This window comes from Toxorhynchites rutilus, chromosome 1 (genome assembly GCF_029784135.1).
Source record: "Toxorhynchites rutilus septentrionalis strain SRP chromosome 1, ASM2978413v1, whole genome shotgun sequence".
NCBI classification, from domain to species: Eukaryota; Metazoa; Arthropoda; class Insecta; order Diptera; family Culicidae; genus Toxorhynchites; species Toxorhynchites rutilus.
This window is the reverse complement of record NC_073744.1, coordinates 139,341,469-139,363,888: the sequence shown is the minus strand read 5'-3', so window position 1 is coordinate 139,363,888 and position 22,420 is coordinate 139,341,469. Positions and strand designations below refer to the sequence as shown.

General features: G+C 38.3%; 1 protein-coding gene across 2 annotated transcripts; it reads right to left on the bottom strand.

The window, feature by feature from the left end:
• Positions 1-3,458: 3,458 nt before the first annotated feature.
• On the bottom strand, positions 3,459-22,282 carry LOC129762295 (endoplasmic reticulum resident protein 44). 2 transcript variants are annotated; one of them, XM_055760437.1, is made up of 7 exons: positions 21,903-22,282; positions 21,065-21,140; positions 20,908-20,999; positions 5,203-5,596; positions 4,770-5,036; positions 4,505-4,703; positions 3,459-4,431 (listed from the first exon to the last, which is right to left on the bottom strand). In XM_055760437.1, exons 1-7 carry the CDS (start codon positions 21,948-21,950, stop codon positions 4,269-4,271), a joined length of 1,239 nt encoding a protein of 412 aa, XP_055616412.1. In that variant the 5' UTR covers positions 21,951-22,282; the 3' UTR covers positions 3,459-4,268. The 2 variants fall into 2 exon arrangements, with proteins under 2 accessions (XP_055616412.1, XP_055616413.1); XM_055760438.1 differs by lacking the exon at positions 21,903-22,282 and adding an exon at positions 21,334-21,354.
• Between the last annotated feature and the right edge of the window lie 138 nt (positions 22,283-22,420).

The window sequence follows — 22,420 nt, the reverse complement described above, 5'->3', positions numbered from 1 at the left end:
TCAGCAGAGATTCATTACCAACACCCTAGCGTAAATATTTCCCTCCCACTATCTTCCCTCCTTGTTTATATTTATCATTACGACTGCATAATTTGCAACACCAAACAATCGTCAATCATAGCATAAAAAAATTAGGCGATTGTTGCATCGTTACAGGGCCAATGCACACTGGAGCAGAATCAAATGGGGTTTCTGCGTAGCGAAGATGCACTATTTTTACGTACGGGTTATGAAGCACGCACGTACGCATACAAATATCCGTATATCGATGGCTTGATGCAACTAAATATACCCACACTTATCTCTGCTTTGCGCTCTTCTTAACAGAAGCCCTTTCTGTTAATATTGCCAGTCTAGATTAGCTTAGCTGTAATCCTTTGTGGAGAGAGTTTTCCTACCCGTCATGCGAAACCAAATCACTGATAAATTCCAGAACATTTATTTTCTTGGCAAGCTGCCGATAGCCTAGCTTGATGATTCCCCACACAATTTTGTAGCTCAGAACCTTAATGTAATGGCGTTAGTTTGATGCAATGATTGCAATGCCAGAGACATCAACGAATGAATAACTTGGTCGCGTCCACAGCTCAACCCGAAACGAAGGCATGTGATGACGCAAAACAAGGAAGAAAAAGCGATGTTCATTGTTTTGAAAACAGAACGATACTGAAAGTTTGCCTTCCTTCCTTGCTTGAGACTTTAAACTTCTTCAGTTCATTCGACTCTAACCTTCTAAAAGGCCCTTGAAAAATTTTACTTTATCCATAATATTACTCCTCCACCCCCATTGCCTTGAGAAAGGCATTCGATCCCTCGCCGTCCAGCTCGCCTAGCAACGATGTTGTACAGTCGATTTCCTCACGAAGAATTAAAGTTTGCCTCAGCGAGATTAACTGTTTATACTCTAGGCAAATATTCCCCTTCGTTCTTTTTCTTTTCCTTTGTTCACAGAGACTTTACATCTTAAGATTTCCCCTTCGTTGCTCGTCAATAAGTTGCTCGTTATTGACAGCACTGTTCGGGAAAGCACACAAATGGACAGAACAAATGTATGAGGAAATGGGAATGCTTCCAATTTTCATCAATTTAAACCATATACAGACTATGGGATTGTTATGTATAGCATATCAAACAAATCTTAGAAAAATTCCGTTTCGATTGGTATGCAAATCGTTAAAATCTGTTCGTAGCAAAAATAGTTATTAACGTTAACTTTATTTCATAAAAACGTGACATGTTTTCTGATTTGGCACCCTTAATGAAAGACGTAGGCCAAATCCGTGGATCAAACAGCAGTACGATCCGAAATGTTGCATTTCAACAAGATGGGGCTCCGTGCTACACCTCGAACCTTACTCAGAACTGGTTGCAGGAACAGCTGCCGTTCTGGATGAAGGATATGTGACGGCCATCCAGCCTCGATCTTAATCCGCTGGATAACTCAGAATGGCGCGTCATGAAGGCCCAAATACAGTAAGCGTCAGACCAATATTGCAGCAAGTAGAAAACTCGATCGGTGATTAAAATAATTCAAGACTCTCAGAAACATTCCCCTTTTGAATCTATCTATATATATAAAAATGGATTTTTGTCTGTCTGTCTGATTCTTGTGGACTCGGAAACTACTGAACCGATCGACATGAAAATTAGTATGTCGGGGAAGGTTTTTATGATAGTTCGAGACTGCCATACAAATAAAACACAAATTTCTACATTACTCGAGAATTAATCAAGCAAATGAAACGAAATTTGGCATGTGGAAGTTATAGGGTGCAATAAATGATTCTATGGTGGTTAGATACTCCTCCCCCTCTCTTAAGGGAGGCTGCCATACAAATGAAACAAAAATTTATGCATAACTCGAAAACTAATCAAGCAAATGGAACCAAATTTGGCAAATAGAGGTTTTAGGGAGCAATAAATGTTTTTATGGTGGTTTGACACTCCTTTCCCTTCTCTAGAGAGCGAGGGGGGAGGGTGCTGAACAACTCGAGAACTAATCAAACAAATGGAATCAAACTTAGCATATAGAGGTTTTAGGGATCGATTAACGTTTCTATGATAGTTCGACGCTCCTCCCCCTCTCTAGAGGGGGATCACATACAAATGAAAAACAAACTTCTGCAAAACTCGAGAACTAATCAAGCAAATGGAGTCAAATTTGGGATGTGAGGGTTTTTGGGTACGATAAATGTTTCTGTGATGGTATGACACCGTTCCCTCCTCTGGGAAGGCGAGAGGGTCCCATAAAAATAATGAACATATTTCAACCAAACATGACAATTGAAAATTTTAGGAAAACTCTAAAGGAAAATGGGAAAATTCGAAAAATTCAATTCGCATATGTTCTACAATTACATATTGACAAGCATTGTTAGTTCATTTGACGTTTGCGCAAACGAAATTGATTTTCGTTCGAAAGTGGAAATGGATTTTAATATGATAAAACGCACTCCTATATCGTCTTCTATCTATATAAATAAAAATGGATCGCCGAATTTGTTGATAAGAGCCCCCGAGAAAGGAATGGTCCGATTTAGGGCTGTCTTCATTCTATCATATTTTCTGTATCAAACATTTATTCCATATAACGGAGAAATATGTTATTTGCAAGTGGATGAAAAATCTTGCACGAGAATTGTGCCTGAAAATAATCTGATATTCACCACTATTCTTTATTCGAACATTAAATGGGCAAAACGATTCTATTATTTCGAACATTAAATGGGCAAAACGATCGAAATAGGAAAAGCGAAATTATAACTCGAACGAAATAACGGTTGCGAACGAAATGGAAATCCGTCGGAATACAGAATAGGGCTGATTATAATATTGAGTTTTGGTAGAAGTACTGAAATTTCATAGTAAGAAATAATTTTAAAGGGTAGATTAGAAGATCAATCAATGAACAGTTCTGCGATTGGACCCATGAACGTTTGCGTAAAAGGAAAACGTGGATGTGATAACAAAAACCAAATTTTGGGCGGAACGAAGATTGCCGGGTCAGCTAGTAAATAATAAAAAACCAAACCAAAATTCAAGATTTTTTCAACTCTGAAATTGTTCAATGGTGCAAACATTATCACGCATACGGTACAAGAAAACTTTTCCAAATTTTTAAGCTTGCCAACTTCTTTACCTTTAATATATTCACAGCGGGTGTTTAACCCCGAAATTCCTACGTTATGGGGAGGAATGTAGACACGATATTCTAACGTAAATCACTTGTGGACTTGGCAGAGTGAGCTGATTCGTCTTCTGTAGAACTATCTTTTAATGTAGGAACGCATTTGAGTGCTTACTGATCTTTATTTCGTAAACTAGTTCGTTTTCCTACATGAAAATATTCCATCGCGAAAAAGGAGAAACAATTGAGTTCTTTTTAGACAACTGTCTTATAAGAGACATTTTCTACTAGAACTTGTCATCACTGAGTTAGAAAGTGTCTACCAGTATCATTTGTTTAGTTACCTCTATATTTATACATATTTCATGTAGTACGCATTAACAAAAAGGATTTACACAGTTACCATGCTACGCCTATACATACCGAGAAATTACCGCGATTTTATCGCACCGGAAGCAACCTGACGCGTTATAAAGCACGATACGGGCTCGTAATGTGTAATCGCAGATGCGTTCAATTAAACTCATCTAGAACTCCTCTCACTAGTCGTCGTCGTCGTCGTCGTCGTCGTCATCGGAATGCGCCTCTTTCCTCTCCGTTCTACTGTAATGCTGTAACTAAGTATCACTTGTAATTTTTTCCCCAACTTCTCTGTCTATGATCCATCGCTGGATTTTTGTTTGCTGATAAACTAATATTATTTTATTTTACTTTGATGTTGTACACAAGAATAATTTTCCTAGATTGAATCACTGTTCGATAGCACAAAATAATAAAACTTAGCACGGCATTCATAACTCGCTATCATTCGTCCACAGTCATTCTCGCTTTGTTTTCACAATTTAAAACAAAGAGCCTTTTTTTGTAGTTGCCCGGCAAACAATCAAATGGGAAGATAGAAAAATACCGATCAAAACATTAAAAAAAAACAACTGGATCTATTTTTTATCACTAGCACAATTGGGTTGGAAATCATCTTAACACAACTGGACGAAACATTCGAGGAGAGAAAAACAACAGCGAACGTTTTTCTGATTATATCAAAGAACGAACATAAAAAACGAACATTTTTTTTGACACTTTAAATCCAAACTGGGAATAGTAACGAGGGGAAGTACGCGCGGAGCATCCATTCCTCTGTTTAAAGCTCGTCCTTCAGCAGTGTGTACCGTTTGTTCGAGGGACCCAGATTCTTGAACGTGGACTCTGGTGGGGTCGTAGGTTTCTTCACATCCTGATGGATTTCGATCCCCACCACTTCGATGGTGTTGTCATCGTTTCTCTCCGGTCCGTAGTGGAACTCCCTGTTGGGTAGATAAGGCGAAATTATGCAACCTGAAAGGGAGCGACACTGGGAGCAAAAAACACGACACATACCGATGCAGCTTGCCGCTGTACAGATCACTCAAGAACTGTTTGAGTTTGCCCGGCACAAATATATCCTTGTACTCTGGGAACAGGTACATATGCCGGAATGAATCGATCGCAATCAAAGGCAAATCGGATGGGCCCTTTCCGAGGTGATGCAGCGGATGGGCGAAACGTTTCCCGTCGGCCGTCAGGAAGTTAATGTTCTCTGCAAGTGAAAATTGAGATTATCCAACGATCCCTGACAATCTAGGCTTTCCAAAGTGCAACTCACGTTTCTCCGATATCAGCTGCGTTTCGACAATAGTCTTGTAGTCCTTGATCGATTGTAGATCATCGGGTGCATGGAACAGAATCAGGAACGGCAGACCCTCCTCGGTGAGTTCTTCCGCGTTTTCGAAGGTAATCTCACGCACCAGCGGAACGCACTTCTGCTGGATCCAGACGTGAAGATCGTCAAAGTTTTTCATATCTCCCTTAAAGGTTTCATCGTTGGCATCCGTAACGGCGACGTCGGGTCGGAAGACGATGATGGGTTGGCCTAGAGAAAACAATAATTCACGTTCAAGTGTGAAATCTACTATGCAACGAATGTAGTGTTATATGTTGACTACCTAACATTCCTTAACGGTTTGGAAAGCGTCCAGGAGAAAAGCCAATTGAATACATTGATAATGATCTCATTGAGAATCGCGAAATGATCTTACCTGGTGGATGCATCGCCGCTACCGTATCTCCGAATCCGGCGTTGAACACGCAGTCTTCCTTCAGATTTGTTGCCACCCGTCGGAACATGTTGTACTCGGGCATGTCCCTCCGGTCGAAGTAACCGATCACTATCCGCTTTTTGGTGTCCAGAATCTCGAGATCCTTCAGGTTGTGGAACTCCTTGATCGGATCCTCTAGCTGTTTCTTAACGAACTCGGTGAAGGCTTCGACCGTCCGCGCTCCACGATACTCCCGCTTCGTAGGCTGTCCGTTCCGGATGATCTTCAGCGTGGGATACTTGGAGATGTGGAAACGCGTTGCGACCGCAGATTCCTTGTCGCAGTCGACCTTGCCCATCACGACTCGGCCCGCCTCGGGGAACGCTTCGCGGACCTACGAAAAGCGCAATCCAACAATGAAATTTTCTTATGGTGTCATGTTGAATGTACTCTTTTGTGTACAGTGCGTGAAATATAGGGCCCTATTCCAGAAAACGAGACGAGCAATTCGTCTCGTCTCGTCCCGGCTTCAGTAACTGTCGAGACGAGCAAAATATCCTATTCCAGTGCACGAGTTTCATTGAAATGTTTTAAGTGCGATTCACATACAACATCCACGTTACGTTCACGTCCCGTCACGTCACGTTACGTCAGTTATTCTACCATGCAATTAATATGAAAACTTTCACATACACCGGTAACGTAACGACCCGTCAGCATACGTTCAACGAGAACGACCGGTAGGATTTGTAGAAAAGAATAATTGACGGAGAGGAACGGTTCCTTGGGTTTTTGTCTGGGCTTTGTGTCTCGGCTTTTGTTTTGATTTTGGTTGTACAGTAATTTACATCTAATTCGACATTCAGCTAATTGGACAGACCTGTGATGCAACACGTTTAATTGGCCATTTTACCTCTAATTGGACATTTTGTAAACATTGAGTTCGGGACCCAAATTATGGCCCCACATTGAAAGTCGCCACCAGTCGCGAATGTCCAATTACTGATCAAAATCGCCTCCAATGCGACACTAAGTGGTGCCTCGGCATGTCGCATTATAAGTAACTTACTGTACTTTTTATGCCAACATATCTCTTAGTTCCAAATTTCGGAGTGAAAATCATTCGCGACTAGCTGAGAGAAATAGTATATATATATTATTATTGTTGAATAAGGGTCGGACTACGGGGTTCAAGCATTCAAATTCAATGATTTTCATTGAATTTTTCAAAATTTAGGACAGATTCTAGGTATGTTGGTTCGAAAGAGGGCATTGCAATTTAAAATTGTTGTAGGTGGCGACACCATGAATAACATTAAATAAATCAATCGTTTGACATTTGACGTGACGGGCTGGTGGAAGCATTGACTGCATGTGTGAATTGGTGGAGACGTTGACTGAACGTAGACGTTCTTCTCCGTAACGTTCTATGTGAATCGCACATTATTTGGTAGACCGGAGAGACTTCAGTCAGTTTTTCTCGGTATGATCAGTGATGTCAGATGAGAAGACATGTTTTTGTTTTGAGAAAAACAACAAACAATTTTAAAATTGATCAATCGATACTCTTTTCTCAGTGCCAAAATATTAAAAAAAAAACATAACAAAAAGGAATAAGTTTCATATATCTTTTGGTTTCATTGATATTTTTCCTCGAGGTTTCATCACTTAGACCTTTTGTTATAATGGATTTGTTGGGGGCAATGTTTGTTCGCCTAATCAACGATTTATCAAGGAAACTTTTAAATCTATATAAAAAATTTAAAAGTTTCGATTTAAAAGTATATATATATATATATATATATATATATATATATATATATATATATATATATATATATATATATATATATATATGTGTATTTCCAATAAATTTTTTTTTTGTTTTGAATTACTCATTTTCGTGCAACATGTGAAGACCTTTTTCGTGCCATGTTAATATATTCAAAATAGTCATCTAGCATCCCTGGATATGAGTTCAATGTTTACATTTGGTTGTTTTGTTTGGAAGAGGCCCATTCGAAAATCTGTAAAATCTTGCAATTACTGAATTGAATTTGATGGTTGCAGTTGAAAGCATACATTGCTTATGCAATACTAGTTTAGCTGTAGAAGAATACCGATGCTCTCAATCAACAAGGTGAACAAACACATCAAACAAACTAGACGATTCGACTGATTCATTGACGAGCGCGGCCAAACGGTCGTCGAGCCAGACGAGCTACTCGTTTGTTTTTAGTCGAGCTCGGCTTCTGGAATATGAAAACAAACGAGACGAGCGCTCGTCTGCTCGTCTCGCTTTCTGGAATAGGGCCCATAGTAAGCAGCCGATCACAGGATATTCCAAACTGACGCTCTACACTCTACACTTTATGTGAAATAAATTCACAATGCATAAATAGTATCCTAATTTCTTGAACAATTTTGTTTTTTGACATTTTTCGTTCGATAAATTCAAGGTGTATTTACCTTGGATCGATCTTTCATTCCTTACACACACTCAGTGCTATTTTTCTCTTGCTTAAGTTTGTGAAGGGTTGAACTTCACTATGAAGACATGAAGACAATGAATTTACGCGATTTTTTCCTAAACCCTCTACATACCAAATTTGGTTCGGTTTGCTTGCTTAGTTCTTGAGTCATGCAAAAGTTTTTGTTTTCTTTTGTATGGCAGCCCCCCTTAAAGAGGGGGAAGGAGTGATGAATCATCATAAAAGCATTTCTTGCCTCCTAAAACCTCTACATACTAAATTTGGTTCCTTTTGCTTGCTTAGTTCTTGAGTTATGCAGAAATTTGTGTTTCATTTGTATGGCAGTCGTGAATAATGCAGTTGTTGAACATATGGGAATGTAATTTTATTTTCTCTTTTCATACTTTAGAAATGAAACATGACTATTATGTATAATAATGAACATCTCACATATTCTTTAATTAGTTCTCGTTTGAATAGTGAGAAGCATTTAGTATAGGTCAAGGCAAAAATCATTCTGTAAGAACCATTTCTATAATTTTTTTTTTGAATAAAATACCTTCTTTAACTCATAGAGAACCTGAATCTATCCACCTCACGATTGTATAATCTGGAACCGGTTAACAGCATCGGTCAGAAACATAATCTTCATATAACACATCTGATGGATTTCATGGAATTTTCTAAAAGTAGAAAGTGATGCAGATTATCTTTAGACGGATATCAAAATTATGAAAAAAGGGACAGTATCTTGTGAATGCTTTGCTGTTTGCTGTTTGTTTATCTTTTCCTTCCTTAACAAGACAAGACAAGATTCAAAATGTTAGCAAAAAAGCTAAATAAATACGAAATTAAACATACTCCATTCCGCGTGACTAGCTTTTACCATCTAAACACAAGTGAAAAATATACCAGTTTTCCTCCGTGACATGACAGTACCGTGGTATTCATAATAACATCGAGTTCATCAAAGTTGTCACGACGGATGAACGCTTCCGGATTCTACACACACGGTGGCAGCCGTAATAAGGTTGTATACAATTCACTTCGTTTTCACGGTGAAGTGACGTTCGTGATTAGGCCCATAGATTCTTCGTGATTGCGAAAAAGATAGCAACGAAGATGGTCAAAAGAAACACTACCGAAATGTCAAAATTCAAGTTAGAAGGAAAATAGCAGATGATTGAAGTTAGGTTTGATGCAGTGATCTATAACCAGAAACCATGTCCCCATGCATTTCAATTAATCACATTGTCGAGCAATAAATACGAGATTTTTCGAAAGTTTCCCCAAATAAAACCGTATTTTCTAGAGGTTCTAAAATAAAAAATCCTCAAATATTGTGAAACACAATTTTCTGCATTACTCGAGAATTAATCAAGCAAATGAAACGAAATTTGGCGTGTGGAGGGTTTAGGGTACAATAAATATTTCTATGGTGGTTATACACTCCACCCCCCTCTCTTAGTGGGGGGGGGGCTACCATACAAATGAAACACAAATTCCTGCATTACTCGAGAATTAATCAAGCAAACGAAACCAAATTAGGCATATGAAGGTTTTAGGGTGCAATAAATGTTTCTATGGTGGTTAGACACTCCATAATCCCCCCCCCTCGCCACCTGAAGCTGCCATACAAATGAAACTCAAATTTCTACATTACTCGAGGTTTAATCAAACAAATGCAACCAAATTAGGCATCTGGAGGTTTTAGGGGACACAAAACCTTTCCATGGCGAATAGACACTTCTCCCGTCTCTCTAAGGGGGAGGGGGCTGCCATACAAATGAAGTATACATTTCCGCATAATTCAAGCAAACGAAACCAAATTTGGCATGTGGATGTTTTAGGATGCAATCAATGTTTCTATGGTGGTTCGACATTCCTCCCCCTTCTCTCAGGGTGGGCTGTCATACAAAAGGAAAACAAATGTCTGCATAACTCGAAAACTAATCAAGCAAATGGAGCCAAATTTGACATGTGAAGATTTTAGGGGGCCCGAGAAACGTTTCTATGGTGAATAGACAGATCTCCCTCTCTAAGATATCATATTTTCTGTATCAAACATTTATTTCATGTAACGGAGAAAAATGTTATTTGCAAGTGGCTGAAAATCTTGAACGAGAATTGTGTCTGAAAATAATCTGATATTATAATGATGAGTTTTGGTAGAAGTACTAGGATTTTTTGACGTAGAACTACGTCTTTCATTAAGGGTGCCAAATCAGAAAACAGGTCACGTTTTTATGAAATAAAGTCAACGTTAATAACTATTTTTGTCACGAACGGATTTAGACGATTTATATACCAAACGCATCGCAAATTGCCTAAGATTTGTTTTTTATGCTGTATATTACAATCCTCTTATGTGTAGTTGGTTTAAATTGATGAAAATTAGAAGCATTCTCACTATCCCATACATTTGTTCTGCTCATTTGTGAACTTCCCTAACCGTCACATCTCTTTGAGCTGTGGACAGGGATGCCTATAATTTTGCTCTTTAAAAAGCTGGAAGAAAACTAGAAAAAACTAGAAGAAAACTGGATCCTGTAAATCCGTCAGATTTAAAAAGATGGGTAAAAACCCATTCCAAGGATTAAGAAATAAATTTGCTTCGAAGCTTAATATAGTTTATAAAATAGCGAAATAAAAAATTAATTTTTCATATCATTCGAGCAGATTAAAACGGAATTTCCCATTACTCGAAACTGTGAAAAAATATTTGAGGATTATTTTTCGTGAACCTCTAGAAAATACTATTTATTTGGTAATACTTGAAAAATCTCATATTTATTGCTCCATGCACACCATGTCCTTCATGTCATGTCATGTTCAGATTAATTGGGTGCATGAGAACACGGAAACTAACTTCAATTCTCAGTTTTTTTTTTCTGACGCGAATTTTGATTTATGTAGTATTCCGTTTCACCATATTCGTTGTTATCTTTTTCTCAGTCAAGAAGAATGTTGAATAAGAAAAATCAACCTACGGTGTGACATTTTTGTGTGACGTCTTTCAGCTCGTTAACATTTGAATGCGGACATTGGAAATTGCAAAAACAAATGAGAGATGAAACACGTTGTGCAAAATTGTCAAACTTACGTTTTATTAAACTGATTTAGGCAGTGATCTATGTATTAACATTCTGGAATAATTGTTTATCAAGTTTAATTGCCAAAGAAACACTGCTCAAGTGTTACTTTGGTATTGAAATATAAAATATTTGTATTGATATATTATTTCTCTCCAATTTTAACATACATACGCATACTTGCACAATAAGCACTGTAGTGTTTATATATTTTATGCAAAACATGCATTCTCTCTTTATTCGAAAAATGCATTATGCATATATGCATTATTGGAATTTTATGTTCATATCAATCAATGTCAATGGAACACATTTGATGATTATATAAACTGAAATCCAGCATGGCACTCGAGCTCTATAACCTATATGGGTGAGATTTTTTATTATGAACATTGCCAGTCGTGATTGAGCTGGTAGTTCAATTGATCTGAACTTCAGAATGTTTTGGAGAACCTAGAATATCTGATATTTATATGAATTCAAATTATGAATGATGTTTTGCGAAATCGATGCATCAATAATTTTTTTTTTCTTTATTTGAGATACAAGTTGAGAAGTTAACTAAAACTGTGACCAGCTATTCATAAAGTGAATTCAGTTGTAATGCAAATATCTTAACCTAACCTAAATATAAATTATAAATTCACTTTGCTGTGCTTATATTTAGTTGTTGATAATATACACTTTAAAATTTTGTTTGAATATTATAATATTTGTTTCATATTTGAGATTTGATGGAAGCATTGAAGTTCGTAATACCGGTATGAAACACATTTCTAATGGCTAATTCAGTGCGAGGTCTATTGATGAAAAATCTATCTCGATTTCTTGTCAAATGTGAGTGTATATCTGTGTATGGGATTAAGTTTATATTGCTTTGAATGATCCCATGTTTTATTTTATAAATTACAAATATTATGCTAAATTTATACAAATGATTTAATGATAAATGGGTTGCCGTATACAACGCCTCTGAAGGATACAAATTAGGAAGGCGTTTTATAGTTTCTATAACTTTATTCTGCAGTACTTTCAATATGTTAAGGTGTGTCTCAGCAGCAGAGCCCCAGAGACAAACTAAATATGATAAGTGCGGTCGAATATAAGCATTGTATAATTTCCAACAGTTTTGCAAACCTAGACATTTTCGAACCTTTTTTATGGCGAAAATGTATGGTATAATCTTTTGTTTGACTTTTTTGATATGGCTATGCCATTTTAATCTGTTGTCAATTATTAAGCCTAGGTAACTTGTTTCATATACTTGTTTTATTGGTACATTATTAATTGACAAAGTTAATGTAGGCGTAACGTTGGTCATACTAAATACCATAAAATTCGACTTATCAGCATTTACTGACATTCTATTAGCAGAGAACCATTGGTGCATCGAATTCAAATCATGCTGCATCATGTCATTCAAAACACTCAAGGTTTTTGCACGATATTTGCTGACAGTGTCATCTGCATAACATTGCAAGATTCCGTTGAGAGGCAATTTTAGAAGATCATTAACGAATATATTAAAGAGTATTGGTCCCAATATGGATCCTTGTGGGACACCTGTGCAAATGAATATAGGATCACTCAAAGCGTTGTTGACGTAACATATTTGTTTCCGACTTGAGAGATACGATTTTAGAATATTGGAAGCTGAATTGCATATACCGTAATATTTTAGCTTTTCTATTAATATGTTGTGCGGGATGCAGTCAAATGCTTTCCTGAGATCTATAAAGACGCATGCTACAAATTCATCTTTATCTAAACCTTCAATGACAAAATTGATTAGTTCCAGTGTTGCCGATTCAGTATTTGATTTTGGAATGAAACTGAATTGGTTTGAACTAAGTACATGGTTTTGGAAGAGATATTCCTTCAACTGCTGATTTAGTACTTTTCTGGTATTTTAGAAAGCGCTGGTAAAACTGATATTGGACGATAGTTCACTTTATCTTGTTTGCTTCCTGTTTTATACAAAGGTATTACCTTGGCAATTTTCAAAGTATCATCAAATGTTGCACATCTTATCATATTATTTACAAGTTCAGTTATTTTCGAAACCACAAAGGTTTTACATTTTTGCAAAAACTTGACAGATATTTTATCTAAACCACTGGCAGCGCTTGAATTCAGATCTTTTATTATATTTAATATGGTACTCTCCTGGACATATGAAAATTCAAATATTGTATCTATTCTTCGTGGCATATAATCGCGAAAATCATTTGCTATATCGTTTGTAGAGGCATGTTTACCAACATTGATGAAATAGTCGTTGAAACAATTAGCAATTGACTTATCATCAAGTAACACAATTCCATCCTGATGGATTGATAATTTTTGAAAAGTTTCGTCCGATTTTTTTTTATCAAACAGAACTTCTTTCAGCAAATCCCATGTTTTTTTTTGCATTATTACCACACCTATCTAATTTTGATTTGTAATAATTTTTTCCCAATTTTTTTTTATTCCTAAGTGTATTTCTCTCAATGATATATTTTCTGTATAATTCAGTTCTCAACTGAGAGTTAATTGGAGTTTGTTTATATAACTTAAACAATTTGTTTTTATTTTCAATTTCAATCATTAGTGTTGGACTGCTGTACGGTTTTCGAATCTTGAACGATCGGTTTCGCATTTCTTGTTTATTTTCATTGACAATGTGAGTAAGATTTTGTGTAAGATGATCGAAACTGCTACAATCCTGAATAGTTTGCAAAAATGAATGATTGAGAAAACTATCGTATGCAATATATATTTTCGTTTTCACCCTTTCTCTTCTTGGGGGAGTAATTTTAATAGACAAAATAAGAGTTCAATGATGTGATAAGTGGTTTTCCGTATCTTTGACTTTAAGCTGTAGTTTGTGTTCGAATTGATTCGTAATAAAATGAACTATCGTTGTAGTAATCGTATTGGACAAGCGAGTTGCATGGATTGGATTCATGCTATTCAAGAGTAAAAATCCTAAGCTTTGCAATCTACAACGATAGTTTTGAACAAGTTCATTTGAGTCGTCTAGTATATTCAAATTGAAGTCACCGCATATGTACAATGCTTCATGATTTGAAATTATTCGTTCAAACATATCCAGAAAAGGATCGACATTTCTTCCAGGGTTGTAGACCCCCATTAGCTTGATTCCAAAGTCGAGTAATTCAATCATTAGAAAATTATTGACTTCACAGTTATGCTCCATGATTAGTTGACTTCTTAGATGACGAAGCACGAATACAGATACGCCTCCACCTCGATGTTCTCTACAATTATGATATGATGTATAATCGTCAATGTTACAAATTTCACCTTTATGTAACCATGTTTCAGAGAAAACAATAACATGAATAGTTTGTTTCATGTCGTATATCATTTGCGTCAATTCATCCATTTTATTTCTACAACTTCTTGTGTTCAGGTGAAGAATATTCAAATTCGAATTGGACAGCTCAGTTACATCAGTTTTATATACAATGTCAAATAAACTAGGATAATAATCCATCAATAATTACAATAATAATATTTATTTAGAGAAATCAAAGATATGATGATTTTAGTTTGATCCGTTTAGATCACGTATATCGGAAACTTTTTTGGCTCTTGAGTTTTCATCTTTTCGAAGGAATATTTCACCATTCGTGTACCACACAAACATGAAATTATGTTGCCTTTTATATTTACGAGCTGCTCCTAGATGTTGATTTGCTGGCGTAAGATGATGATTGAAGTAAATAGCAGTTGATAGGGCGTTGACGGGCTGCTCTCATGATCTTTTCCTTCATTGTCAGGTTAACAAAGCGAACTAATATCGGTTGGATTCCATTTAGATTTTTCGACGACATACGCCTTACACTTAGGATGTCCTCAACACTACAATTGATGTTCAACAAGGAAAAAATAGATTGCAGCAAATGATGCAAGTTCTCCTCTGCTGCTTTGATTACGTTGGTCACCAACAGATTTCCTTCAAGGTTAGCTTGCTTCAGGGCATTTAATTCAAAGTTTAGTTCCTCCAAATTATGCTGATTAGTGATACAGTCTATTTTGACCGATTTCACATCGTTTTTCAGAGAAACAATATCATCTTTGTGATTGGCAATTACAGTTTTCACAGCTTCAAATTCTTCGGAAATGAACTGTTGCGATGTCTTGATGTTTTCCATTTCATTCTCGAGTTTTATCACAGAGTTTCTAATTTGGGTAGATATTTCATCGATTCTAGCATTCGTTTTATCACTAGCTTCGAGTATATCTTTTCTTATCAGCTTATGTAATTCAGCTAATGATATTGACGTAGGACTACGTCTAACCGGAAGATATAGGGGGTGAAATGGAAATCTAGGCACTGCACAAGTAGGAAAAAATGCAAGATTTGGAACGCTTATAACTCGAGCATTTCTCAATAGATCGCAAAGGTTTTTGCATCAATTGATAGGAAATATATCTACGCATATATCATAACGAATAACATTTCATTTTTCTTGAGATAAATAATTGAATAATTGTGAAATATCAAGCATTGTCAAAATGCACTATGTGCCCATTTTTGATTGGTCCATTTTGTGCTCCTCAAATCGTACCGACCAAAACGGGCAACCAGAGCAGCAGCGAAATAGAATGAAGCACGATTGGGAAGGAAAAAGAAAAAAATGAACGAAACATTGGTCGCAGTCTCACACATGCGTAACTCTCGAACCAGCCAGTCAGCTTAAAAATCCCCGCTCCGCTGCCGTAACGATCACATTCTTTGTGTGGACACCGACTGGACAACATCGTTGCTGGACGGGCTGGACGGCGAGGGATCGAGTGCCTTTCTCAAGGCAAGAGGGCGGAGGTGGTAGCGCTGGAGTAAAGGATGTGTCACATCAAATTGCATCACGGAAAAAACGCTGTAGAAATTTAATTTTTAGGAATTATATCTTCAGCTTTCGCTTATAATCAGATAAGAGTGTATAGATCACGTTGGCCATGCTTCACTGTCAAGTTTTCGTAAATTTGGAAAAATGTCGTCGAACGAAAAAGAGCGTCGTGAATTAATCCTGTGCACTCATTTCGAGAATCCGGGGTTGTCACATCGGGACATCGGTAAGATGCTGGGAATCGTCCAATCCACGGTCAGCAGAGTACTAAAACGATACTTCGAGAACCTAACCATCGACCGGAAGGTGAAGAACGGCAAAAATGGATGCTCCGTCAGTGAAAAAGATCAGAAGCGCGTAGTTAAGCAGTTTAGACGTGATCCGAGATGTTCGGTCCGGGATGTCGCCAATAAGCTGAAATTGTCAAGTTCATTCGTCCAGCGGACCAAGCAGCGGGAGGGCCTGCGTACATACAAGGTTCAGAAGGCTCCTAACCGCGACGAAAGGCAAAACATGGTGGGGAAGACGCGAGCCCGGAAGCTGTACACCGAAATGCTGACGAAGCCGCATTGCCTGGTAATGGACGACGAAACCTACGTCAAAGCGGACTTTCGTCAGCTGCCGGGCCTGTTGTTCTTCTCCGCAGAGGACAAATTCAGCGTTCCGGAGGAGATTCGCAAGCAGAAACTATCCAAGTTTGCCAAAAAGTACATGGTGTGGCAAGCGATCTGCTCTTGCGGAAAGCGGAGCGCCCCCTTCGTGATGACCGGCACGGTAAACGGGCAGGTTTACCTTAAGGAGTGCCTACAGAAGCGCACGAGGGCCCGACCATCTTCTGGCCGGATCTCGCTTCGTGCCACTATTCAAAGGACGTGTTGGAGTGGTACGAAGCCAACGGGGTCACCTTCGTGCCAAAGGAAATGAACCCGCCCAACGCGCCGGAGCTTTGCCCAATAGAGAAATATTGGGCGATTATGAAGCAGGCCCTCCGGAAGAACCCAAAAGTTGTCAAATCGGAGGCGAACTTCAAGAGAAAATGAATTTCTGTTCAAAAAAAACTACAACCTGACGTTGTACAGAACCTTATGGACGGGGTAAAGAGGAAGGTGCGAGCATACGGGCTTGGGCTCGAAGTATGAATAAAAAGAAAATACCAAAAGTTGTTTAATAGTTTTTATTTTACTGTCTAAAATTTTCAAAAGGATCGGTCTACTGGGTGAATTTTTACAGCGTTTTTTCCGTGATGCAATTTGATGTGACACACCCTTTAGAATAGAGTAGAGTTTTCAAAGGGCCTTTCTCAAGGCTAGAGACGAATGAACTGCAAAAGTTTAAAGTCTCTATAATACAATACCTTCCTTCCTTCCGTAACGATCATTCTCATTCAAACCGTACACCACATCGGTTCGCATCACAACACATCAACAAACCAACCGAAGCAGCCATGTCTGGACATGGCAAAGGAGGAAAAGTGAAGGGAAAGGCAAAATCCCGCTCGAACCGTGTTGGTCTGGAGTTTCCCGCAAGGGTAGCTAGGCCGAGCGCGTTAGTACCAGTGCACCAGTCCACCTAGCCGGCGTTATATAGTTTCGGCCGCCGAAGTGATCGAGTTAGCTGGCAAAGCTGCTCGCGACGATAAGAAAACCCGCATTCGGAACAGAACACATTCGGTTCGGTGGACATCAAGACAACAGGCAGTTGCAGCGAGTGGCGAGTGGCAAACGCAATCGCAAAACGGCATCAGGTAGCAGAAGAAAAAAGTTTGTTCTTTATACAAACTGCTTTGGTGGCAAATCCAGAACAAGGCGGCATCGAGGGCGTTCGAAATGGTTTTTTTTTCAAAACCACGAGTACTAAGTTTTCTAAATTGGAACCATTCCATAAAACAAGGCGCTTATCAGGGCCATTAAACCTTCCAAAAAAGAGTTTAGGAAATACAGTTCAATGCTTTCTAAAACATTATCCAAAATAATAATAAAACACAAATTGATTTTTTCATAATTTGTTTGCCAGAATCTGATGAGTATGTGAATTTGGCAGTTGTTCTGAGCTTATTGATAGTTGGGAACTTTCCAGATTATTCAATTTTCACCAATTCTTAAATTGTTTCCAGATTGAAAGTACAGTAATTTACAATTAGTTCGACATTTAGCTAATTGGACGGACATGTAATGCGACTTATTTAGTTGGACATTTTTGTAAACATAGAGATCCAAATTATGACCCCACATTGAAAGTCGACACTGTACCACTGTCATCGCAAATGTTCAATTACAGATTAAAATTACCTCCAATCCGATACTGAGTGGTGGTATTGCTACGTGCCATTGAATGTTATTTACTGTAAAATATGTCACAAGCTGGATGGGAAGAAATTTTCCAACTGTAAAAGCTGTGGCGAGTGGCAAATGCAATCGCTAAACATAAAGGTTTAGCCGAACAAGATGGGGATATCGAGTGATAAGAAAACAATAAACTCTTTAGATTGAAGATAATTTTGTGATCCTGAAAAGGACCCTTTTTAGCCTGCATGTGAATCCAACGAGCGAACAAATCGTAATGAATGTATTTTTTGCCATCGCTCCCTTTTAACGCACATTCGTTCGTCTCGTTGGACTCGCCCCTCTGGCTGAGTCTGCTGATTTGTCTCTATCCTGTGAGTGTGTACCTAGAGTATAAAACACGCGGACCCCAAAAAAATATCTTATTTTCTTTCAAACCGTAAACCCGTGTGGTTGTACGGCATCGGCATCGTGGACGTAACAAAGGAGGACAAGTTAATGGAAAGGCAAAGTCTCACTCGAACCGTGCAGGTCTCCAGTTCCCTGTTGGTCGCATTCACTGATTGCTCCGCAAGGGTAACTAGACCGAACGGATTGGTGCCGGAGCACCAGTATACCTAACAGCGATTATAGAGTTTCGGCCGTCGAAGTGCTTGAGTTGGCTTGCAAAGCTGCTCACGACAATCAGAAAACCCGCATCAAGAACAGAGCAGCTTCGGTTCGGTGCTCATCAAGGCAACAATTAGTTTCAGTGAGTGGCAAAGTGTTTCTCCGGCACGTCCCATTAAATGTAATTTACTGAACAACATGTCACAAGCTGGATGGGAAGAAATTTTCCAACTGTGAAAGCTGTGGCGAGTGGCAAACGCAATAGCTAAACAGGAAGGTTTAACCGAACAAGATGGGAATATCGAGTGATAACAAAAACACAACACCAAAGGTTCTTTTCAGAACCATCAACATATTCATAAAGAGTAAACAGTAAACTAATCCATTTTTCAGGTAGATAGGTAGGTATTCACGTAGGAGAAGAAAATAAAACAATATATTTAAAATATATATTTAACAAAAGCTGTCCCCTTTGTATAGTCCTACGTCACTCCGGTTATGTCCCCGACATTACCCACCCGTCTTTTTTCACTTGGTCTTCATCAGCCGGGTGACGTCTTTAGAGAACTCCCATTGAACTGACAGGAGCCAACATATCGGGTATGCCACTGACGTTTTCCCTTTGTGTTCATATGAATTGGGTATCCCACTGACAGTTCTGCTTGAGATTTTGCTAACGATCCTAGCATCAATCATAGCACCCGGCTGGTCTTCATCACCCGATGAACCAACATCAGACCCACCATCATTATCCTTGTGACTATGAGTGGTGTTTCTGGTATTCACTCGAGATTGTTTATTCCGCTGTGCATCCATACTATTAGCGAATTCGTTTTTAAAACTGAGTCAGTGCCAAACTGACTCTGTAATAAAAAAAAACGTTTTCAGTTTAACGAATGCGGTGGTTTGTTGGTGTGCGTTATATAGTCTGATTTGTTTATATTTACGACGGCAAATGTACAGTGTCGACGTCTGGTGGTGATATTAGTGCTTGGGAGGTAAATTGTTCTCCATCAGATCAGAAGGGCCAAGTGCAGTGTAAACATATAAAAGTTTGAATGAAAATTTTTACTTATATATTTTTTAATATTGTTTGATTACCTAACACATGTAGTTCTGACACTCACTTAACCATTTGTCGATGCATTTCCTGTTTGTTCCACAAATAATTACTATTATAATATAAAACCATCATTAGACACAGTTTTCGTTCAATATTCTGCGATATCGGAAAAAAAACTTTTATTTAATCACATAAAATAAATATTCGATACGTTAAAGTAAATTTTCATTCATAATTTTGATTTTGAAATTTATTCCACCTGAATATCCATCATTATTTTCACCTCCCAATGAAAGCACACGTAGCTTAATGCCGTCTACTCTACTCTTCAAAATCAGAATCCGAATTGGATTACGATTCCAATAATACAAAAGCAAAAGCAGCAGGTTTTCCATTTTCATAGTCTTTATTTTTAGATTTTCCAAAACAATATTCGGAACTTGACAGTTCAGTATAGTTGTATTGGTGAACCCGAGTGCCAACCCGTGAAACATCTCAGTGCGAAACTAACAGCTTTCGGGGCGAACTAGTGTGACACTGAGTGCGAAACTGAGTGAATAAAAAAACGTTTTGACAGCAGTTAGTGCGGCACTAGGGTTGAAACTGAACAAAAACGAACTCGCTATATCAATTTCACTCGGAGAATCACTCATTTGCCGTTTATTTTCATTACGTTTAGTCATAGTAGATAGTACATATACACTAGAAGCACTAGCAATACAACAGCAGCAATACAACAGATTCGTGGAGTAGAACTAGTAGTCGTAAATCCGACAAATCTGTCTTGGAACGTAATTGAGTGCCGACTTCGTTTGTTCTTTTCAGATAAAGTTAGATCACTTTCGGGACAATAGCCCTTGTTCATAATTCAGTCAAACCGAAACCAATTTCTATATTAGTATAGATATAGCTACGACTTCACTTATTCTTTGAAAAAAATCTGATAGAGGGTCTATAGAACTTCCACTTGATCAAACTTACAAACGATTTAAGCGCGAATATACCAATGTTCAAGCAATTTGACTTTCGCGCGTTCGTGATCACAACCTTCCCGGTCGGCTATTACTAATAAGTCAGGTTAAAAACATCGTAAGGATTTCCACCTAATAAAAAAACCTTGTTTATCATCTTCTATTCCTATGAGAAAATAATTTCTAATCAGACTGTTGGGAAATCAGATATTTTTAAAGAAGGAATTAGTGACTAGATTTTGTCAACGTTACTTTACTTAAGAAAGATGAGCTCCATTTTTCTCTTATCTCAGTCTCAAGTAACACATCTCCTAATTAAATAAATTAGCTGCACAAGATAAACCAGAAGTGCACTCACCTTATCCGCCGCTTCATCGAATATAGGCTGCAGGATGTTGCTGAACCTACACCATTCTGCATAGAAGTTAATAAATACTAGTTCATTTGAGGCTGCAAGAAAATTAACACCATTGATAACGGCTTGCGGCGCTCGACCCAAGAACAAGATAAATTACCTATCGTCATAGCAAAATTATCATTGTTGAGTTGTACCGCTCCACTGTCGGTGGGATTGTAGAACAGATAGGCGATCTGAAACGAAGGAAAACGTGGTCAATTCGGTCGCGTTTGATTCTTCGTTTTAAGAAACGATGAAATAGGGTTCATTAAATTTCTCTATTACAGCATGCGAAAGGTCCATACGCATCATAATAAGGCTAATGAAGATGTACGGACCGGAGAAATATTGCGCAAGATAGATGAGACTGGATTTGACGATTGAAACCTGAGGTATCCTGTATTGACTACAATTTGTTACTTTGTTGCAGGCCCCAACTATTTCAGTGACACGCGTACCGACGTAGTTTCAAGGTGTCAACCTGTTCTGATATCGTGACATGTTTTTTTTCTGCCTTTTTTGTTGCGCTGATAAAATTAAGAACGGTCCAAACAATAACACTCATTCATATCGCGCTTTCCCACGCCCCCTCACCCAGGTACCTCTATCAGACGCAACGCACACTCTCTCTTTCGGTGTGTAAAAATGTCATCCTCTGATTCGTCGGAACCGCTGCTGTGTTGTTCGAAGCAGATTGGTTGAAGCATTTGCACACCTCTCGCCCGCGATTGAGTGTCCATAAACGATGAAACAGCAGCAACTTTTCAGATTATTAAAGTATGATTTTGAGTCATGATGCTGGCAAAATTGAGATGAATATGCAAATCAATTAAATATCATCTTCTCCAGGTGAAAGCACAATCACTTTAGCCATGGCGACTATATGAAACCAGCAGAAACGCGAGGCGCGGCTAAGAAGGTAGCAATCAAAGCCGAAAACACAACTCAAAACTCACCATTAAAAAGCTGAATATCGTTATTTTTCCACTACTCAGCAGGCTCATCTTTTTTTTTTGTTGGTGTCAGTCAACTGTTTCGCGAAAGCTGAACAAATTATTAACTAGCGTGGTGAATGCCACCCCGGGCCCCAGCGAAGAATCGGGTGCAAATGTCTGATTTTAATCGAGCACAGCAATGCCGCAGTTGCGTATGTTGACGAATGCAGTCTGACCAGAATCCAACAGCAATTTGATATATTTTTCCGCGATCTGTTGCCAAAAGCGAGAAACACTAGATTTGCCGACGGGTACGAGACAACAGCGACACACACTCATAGGCAGCGGCAGAACGGATAAATTATTTCCGAAAAGCAGCAGCTCTTGACGTTTCACGGGACGATCAGAAGAGACATGAAATGCGCACGTAGATAGATTGTTAAACACGTAACGGCGTTCTGGCGTTATTTGTGGTGAAATGGTTGAGCGTTCAATTGGATAGGGATGTTCAAATCTGAGAGAGAGGAGCCAGCTCGTGT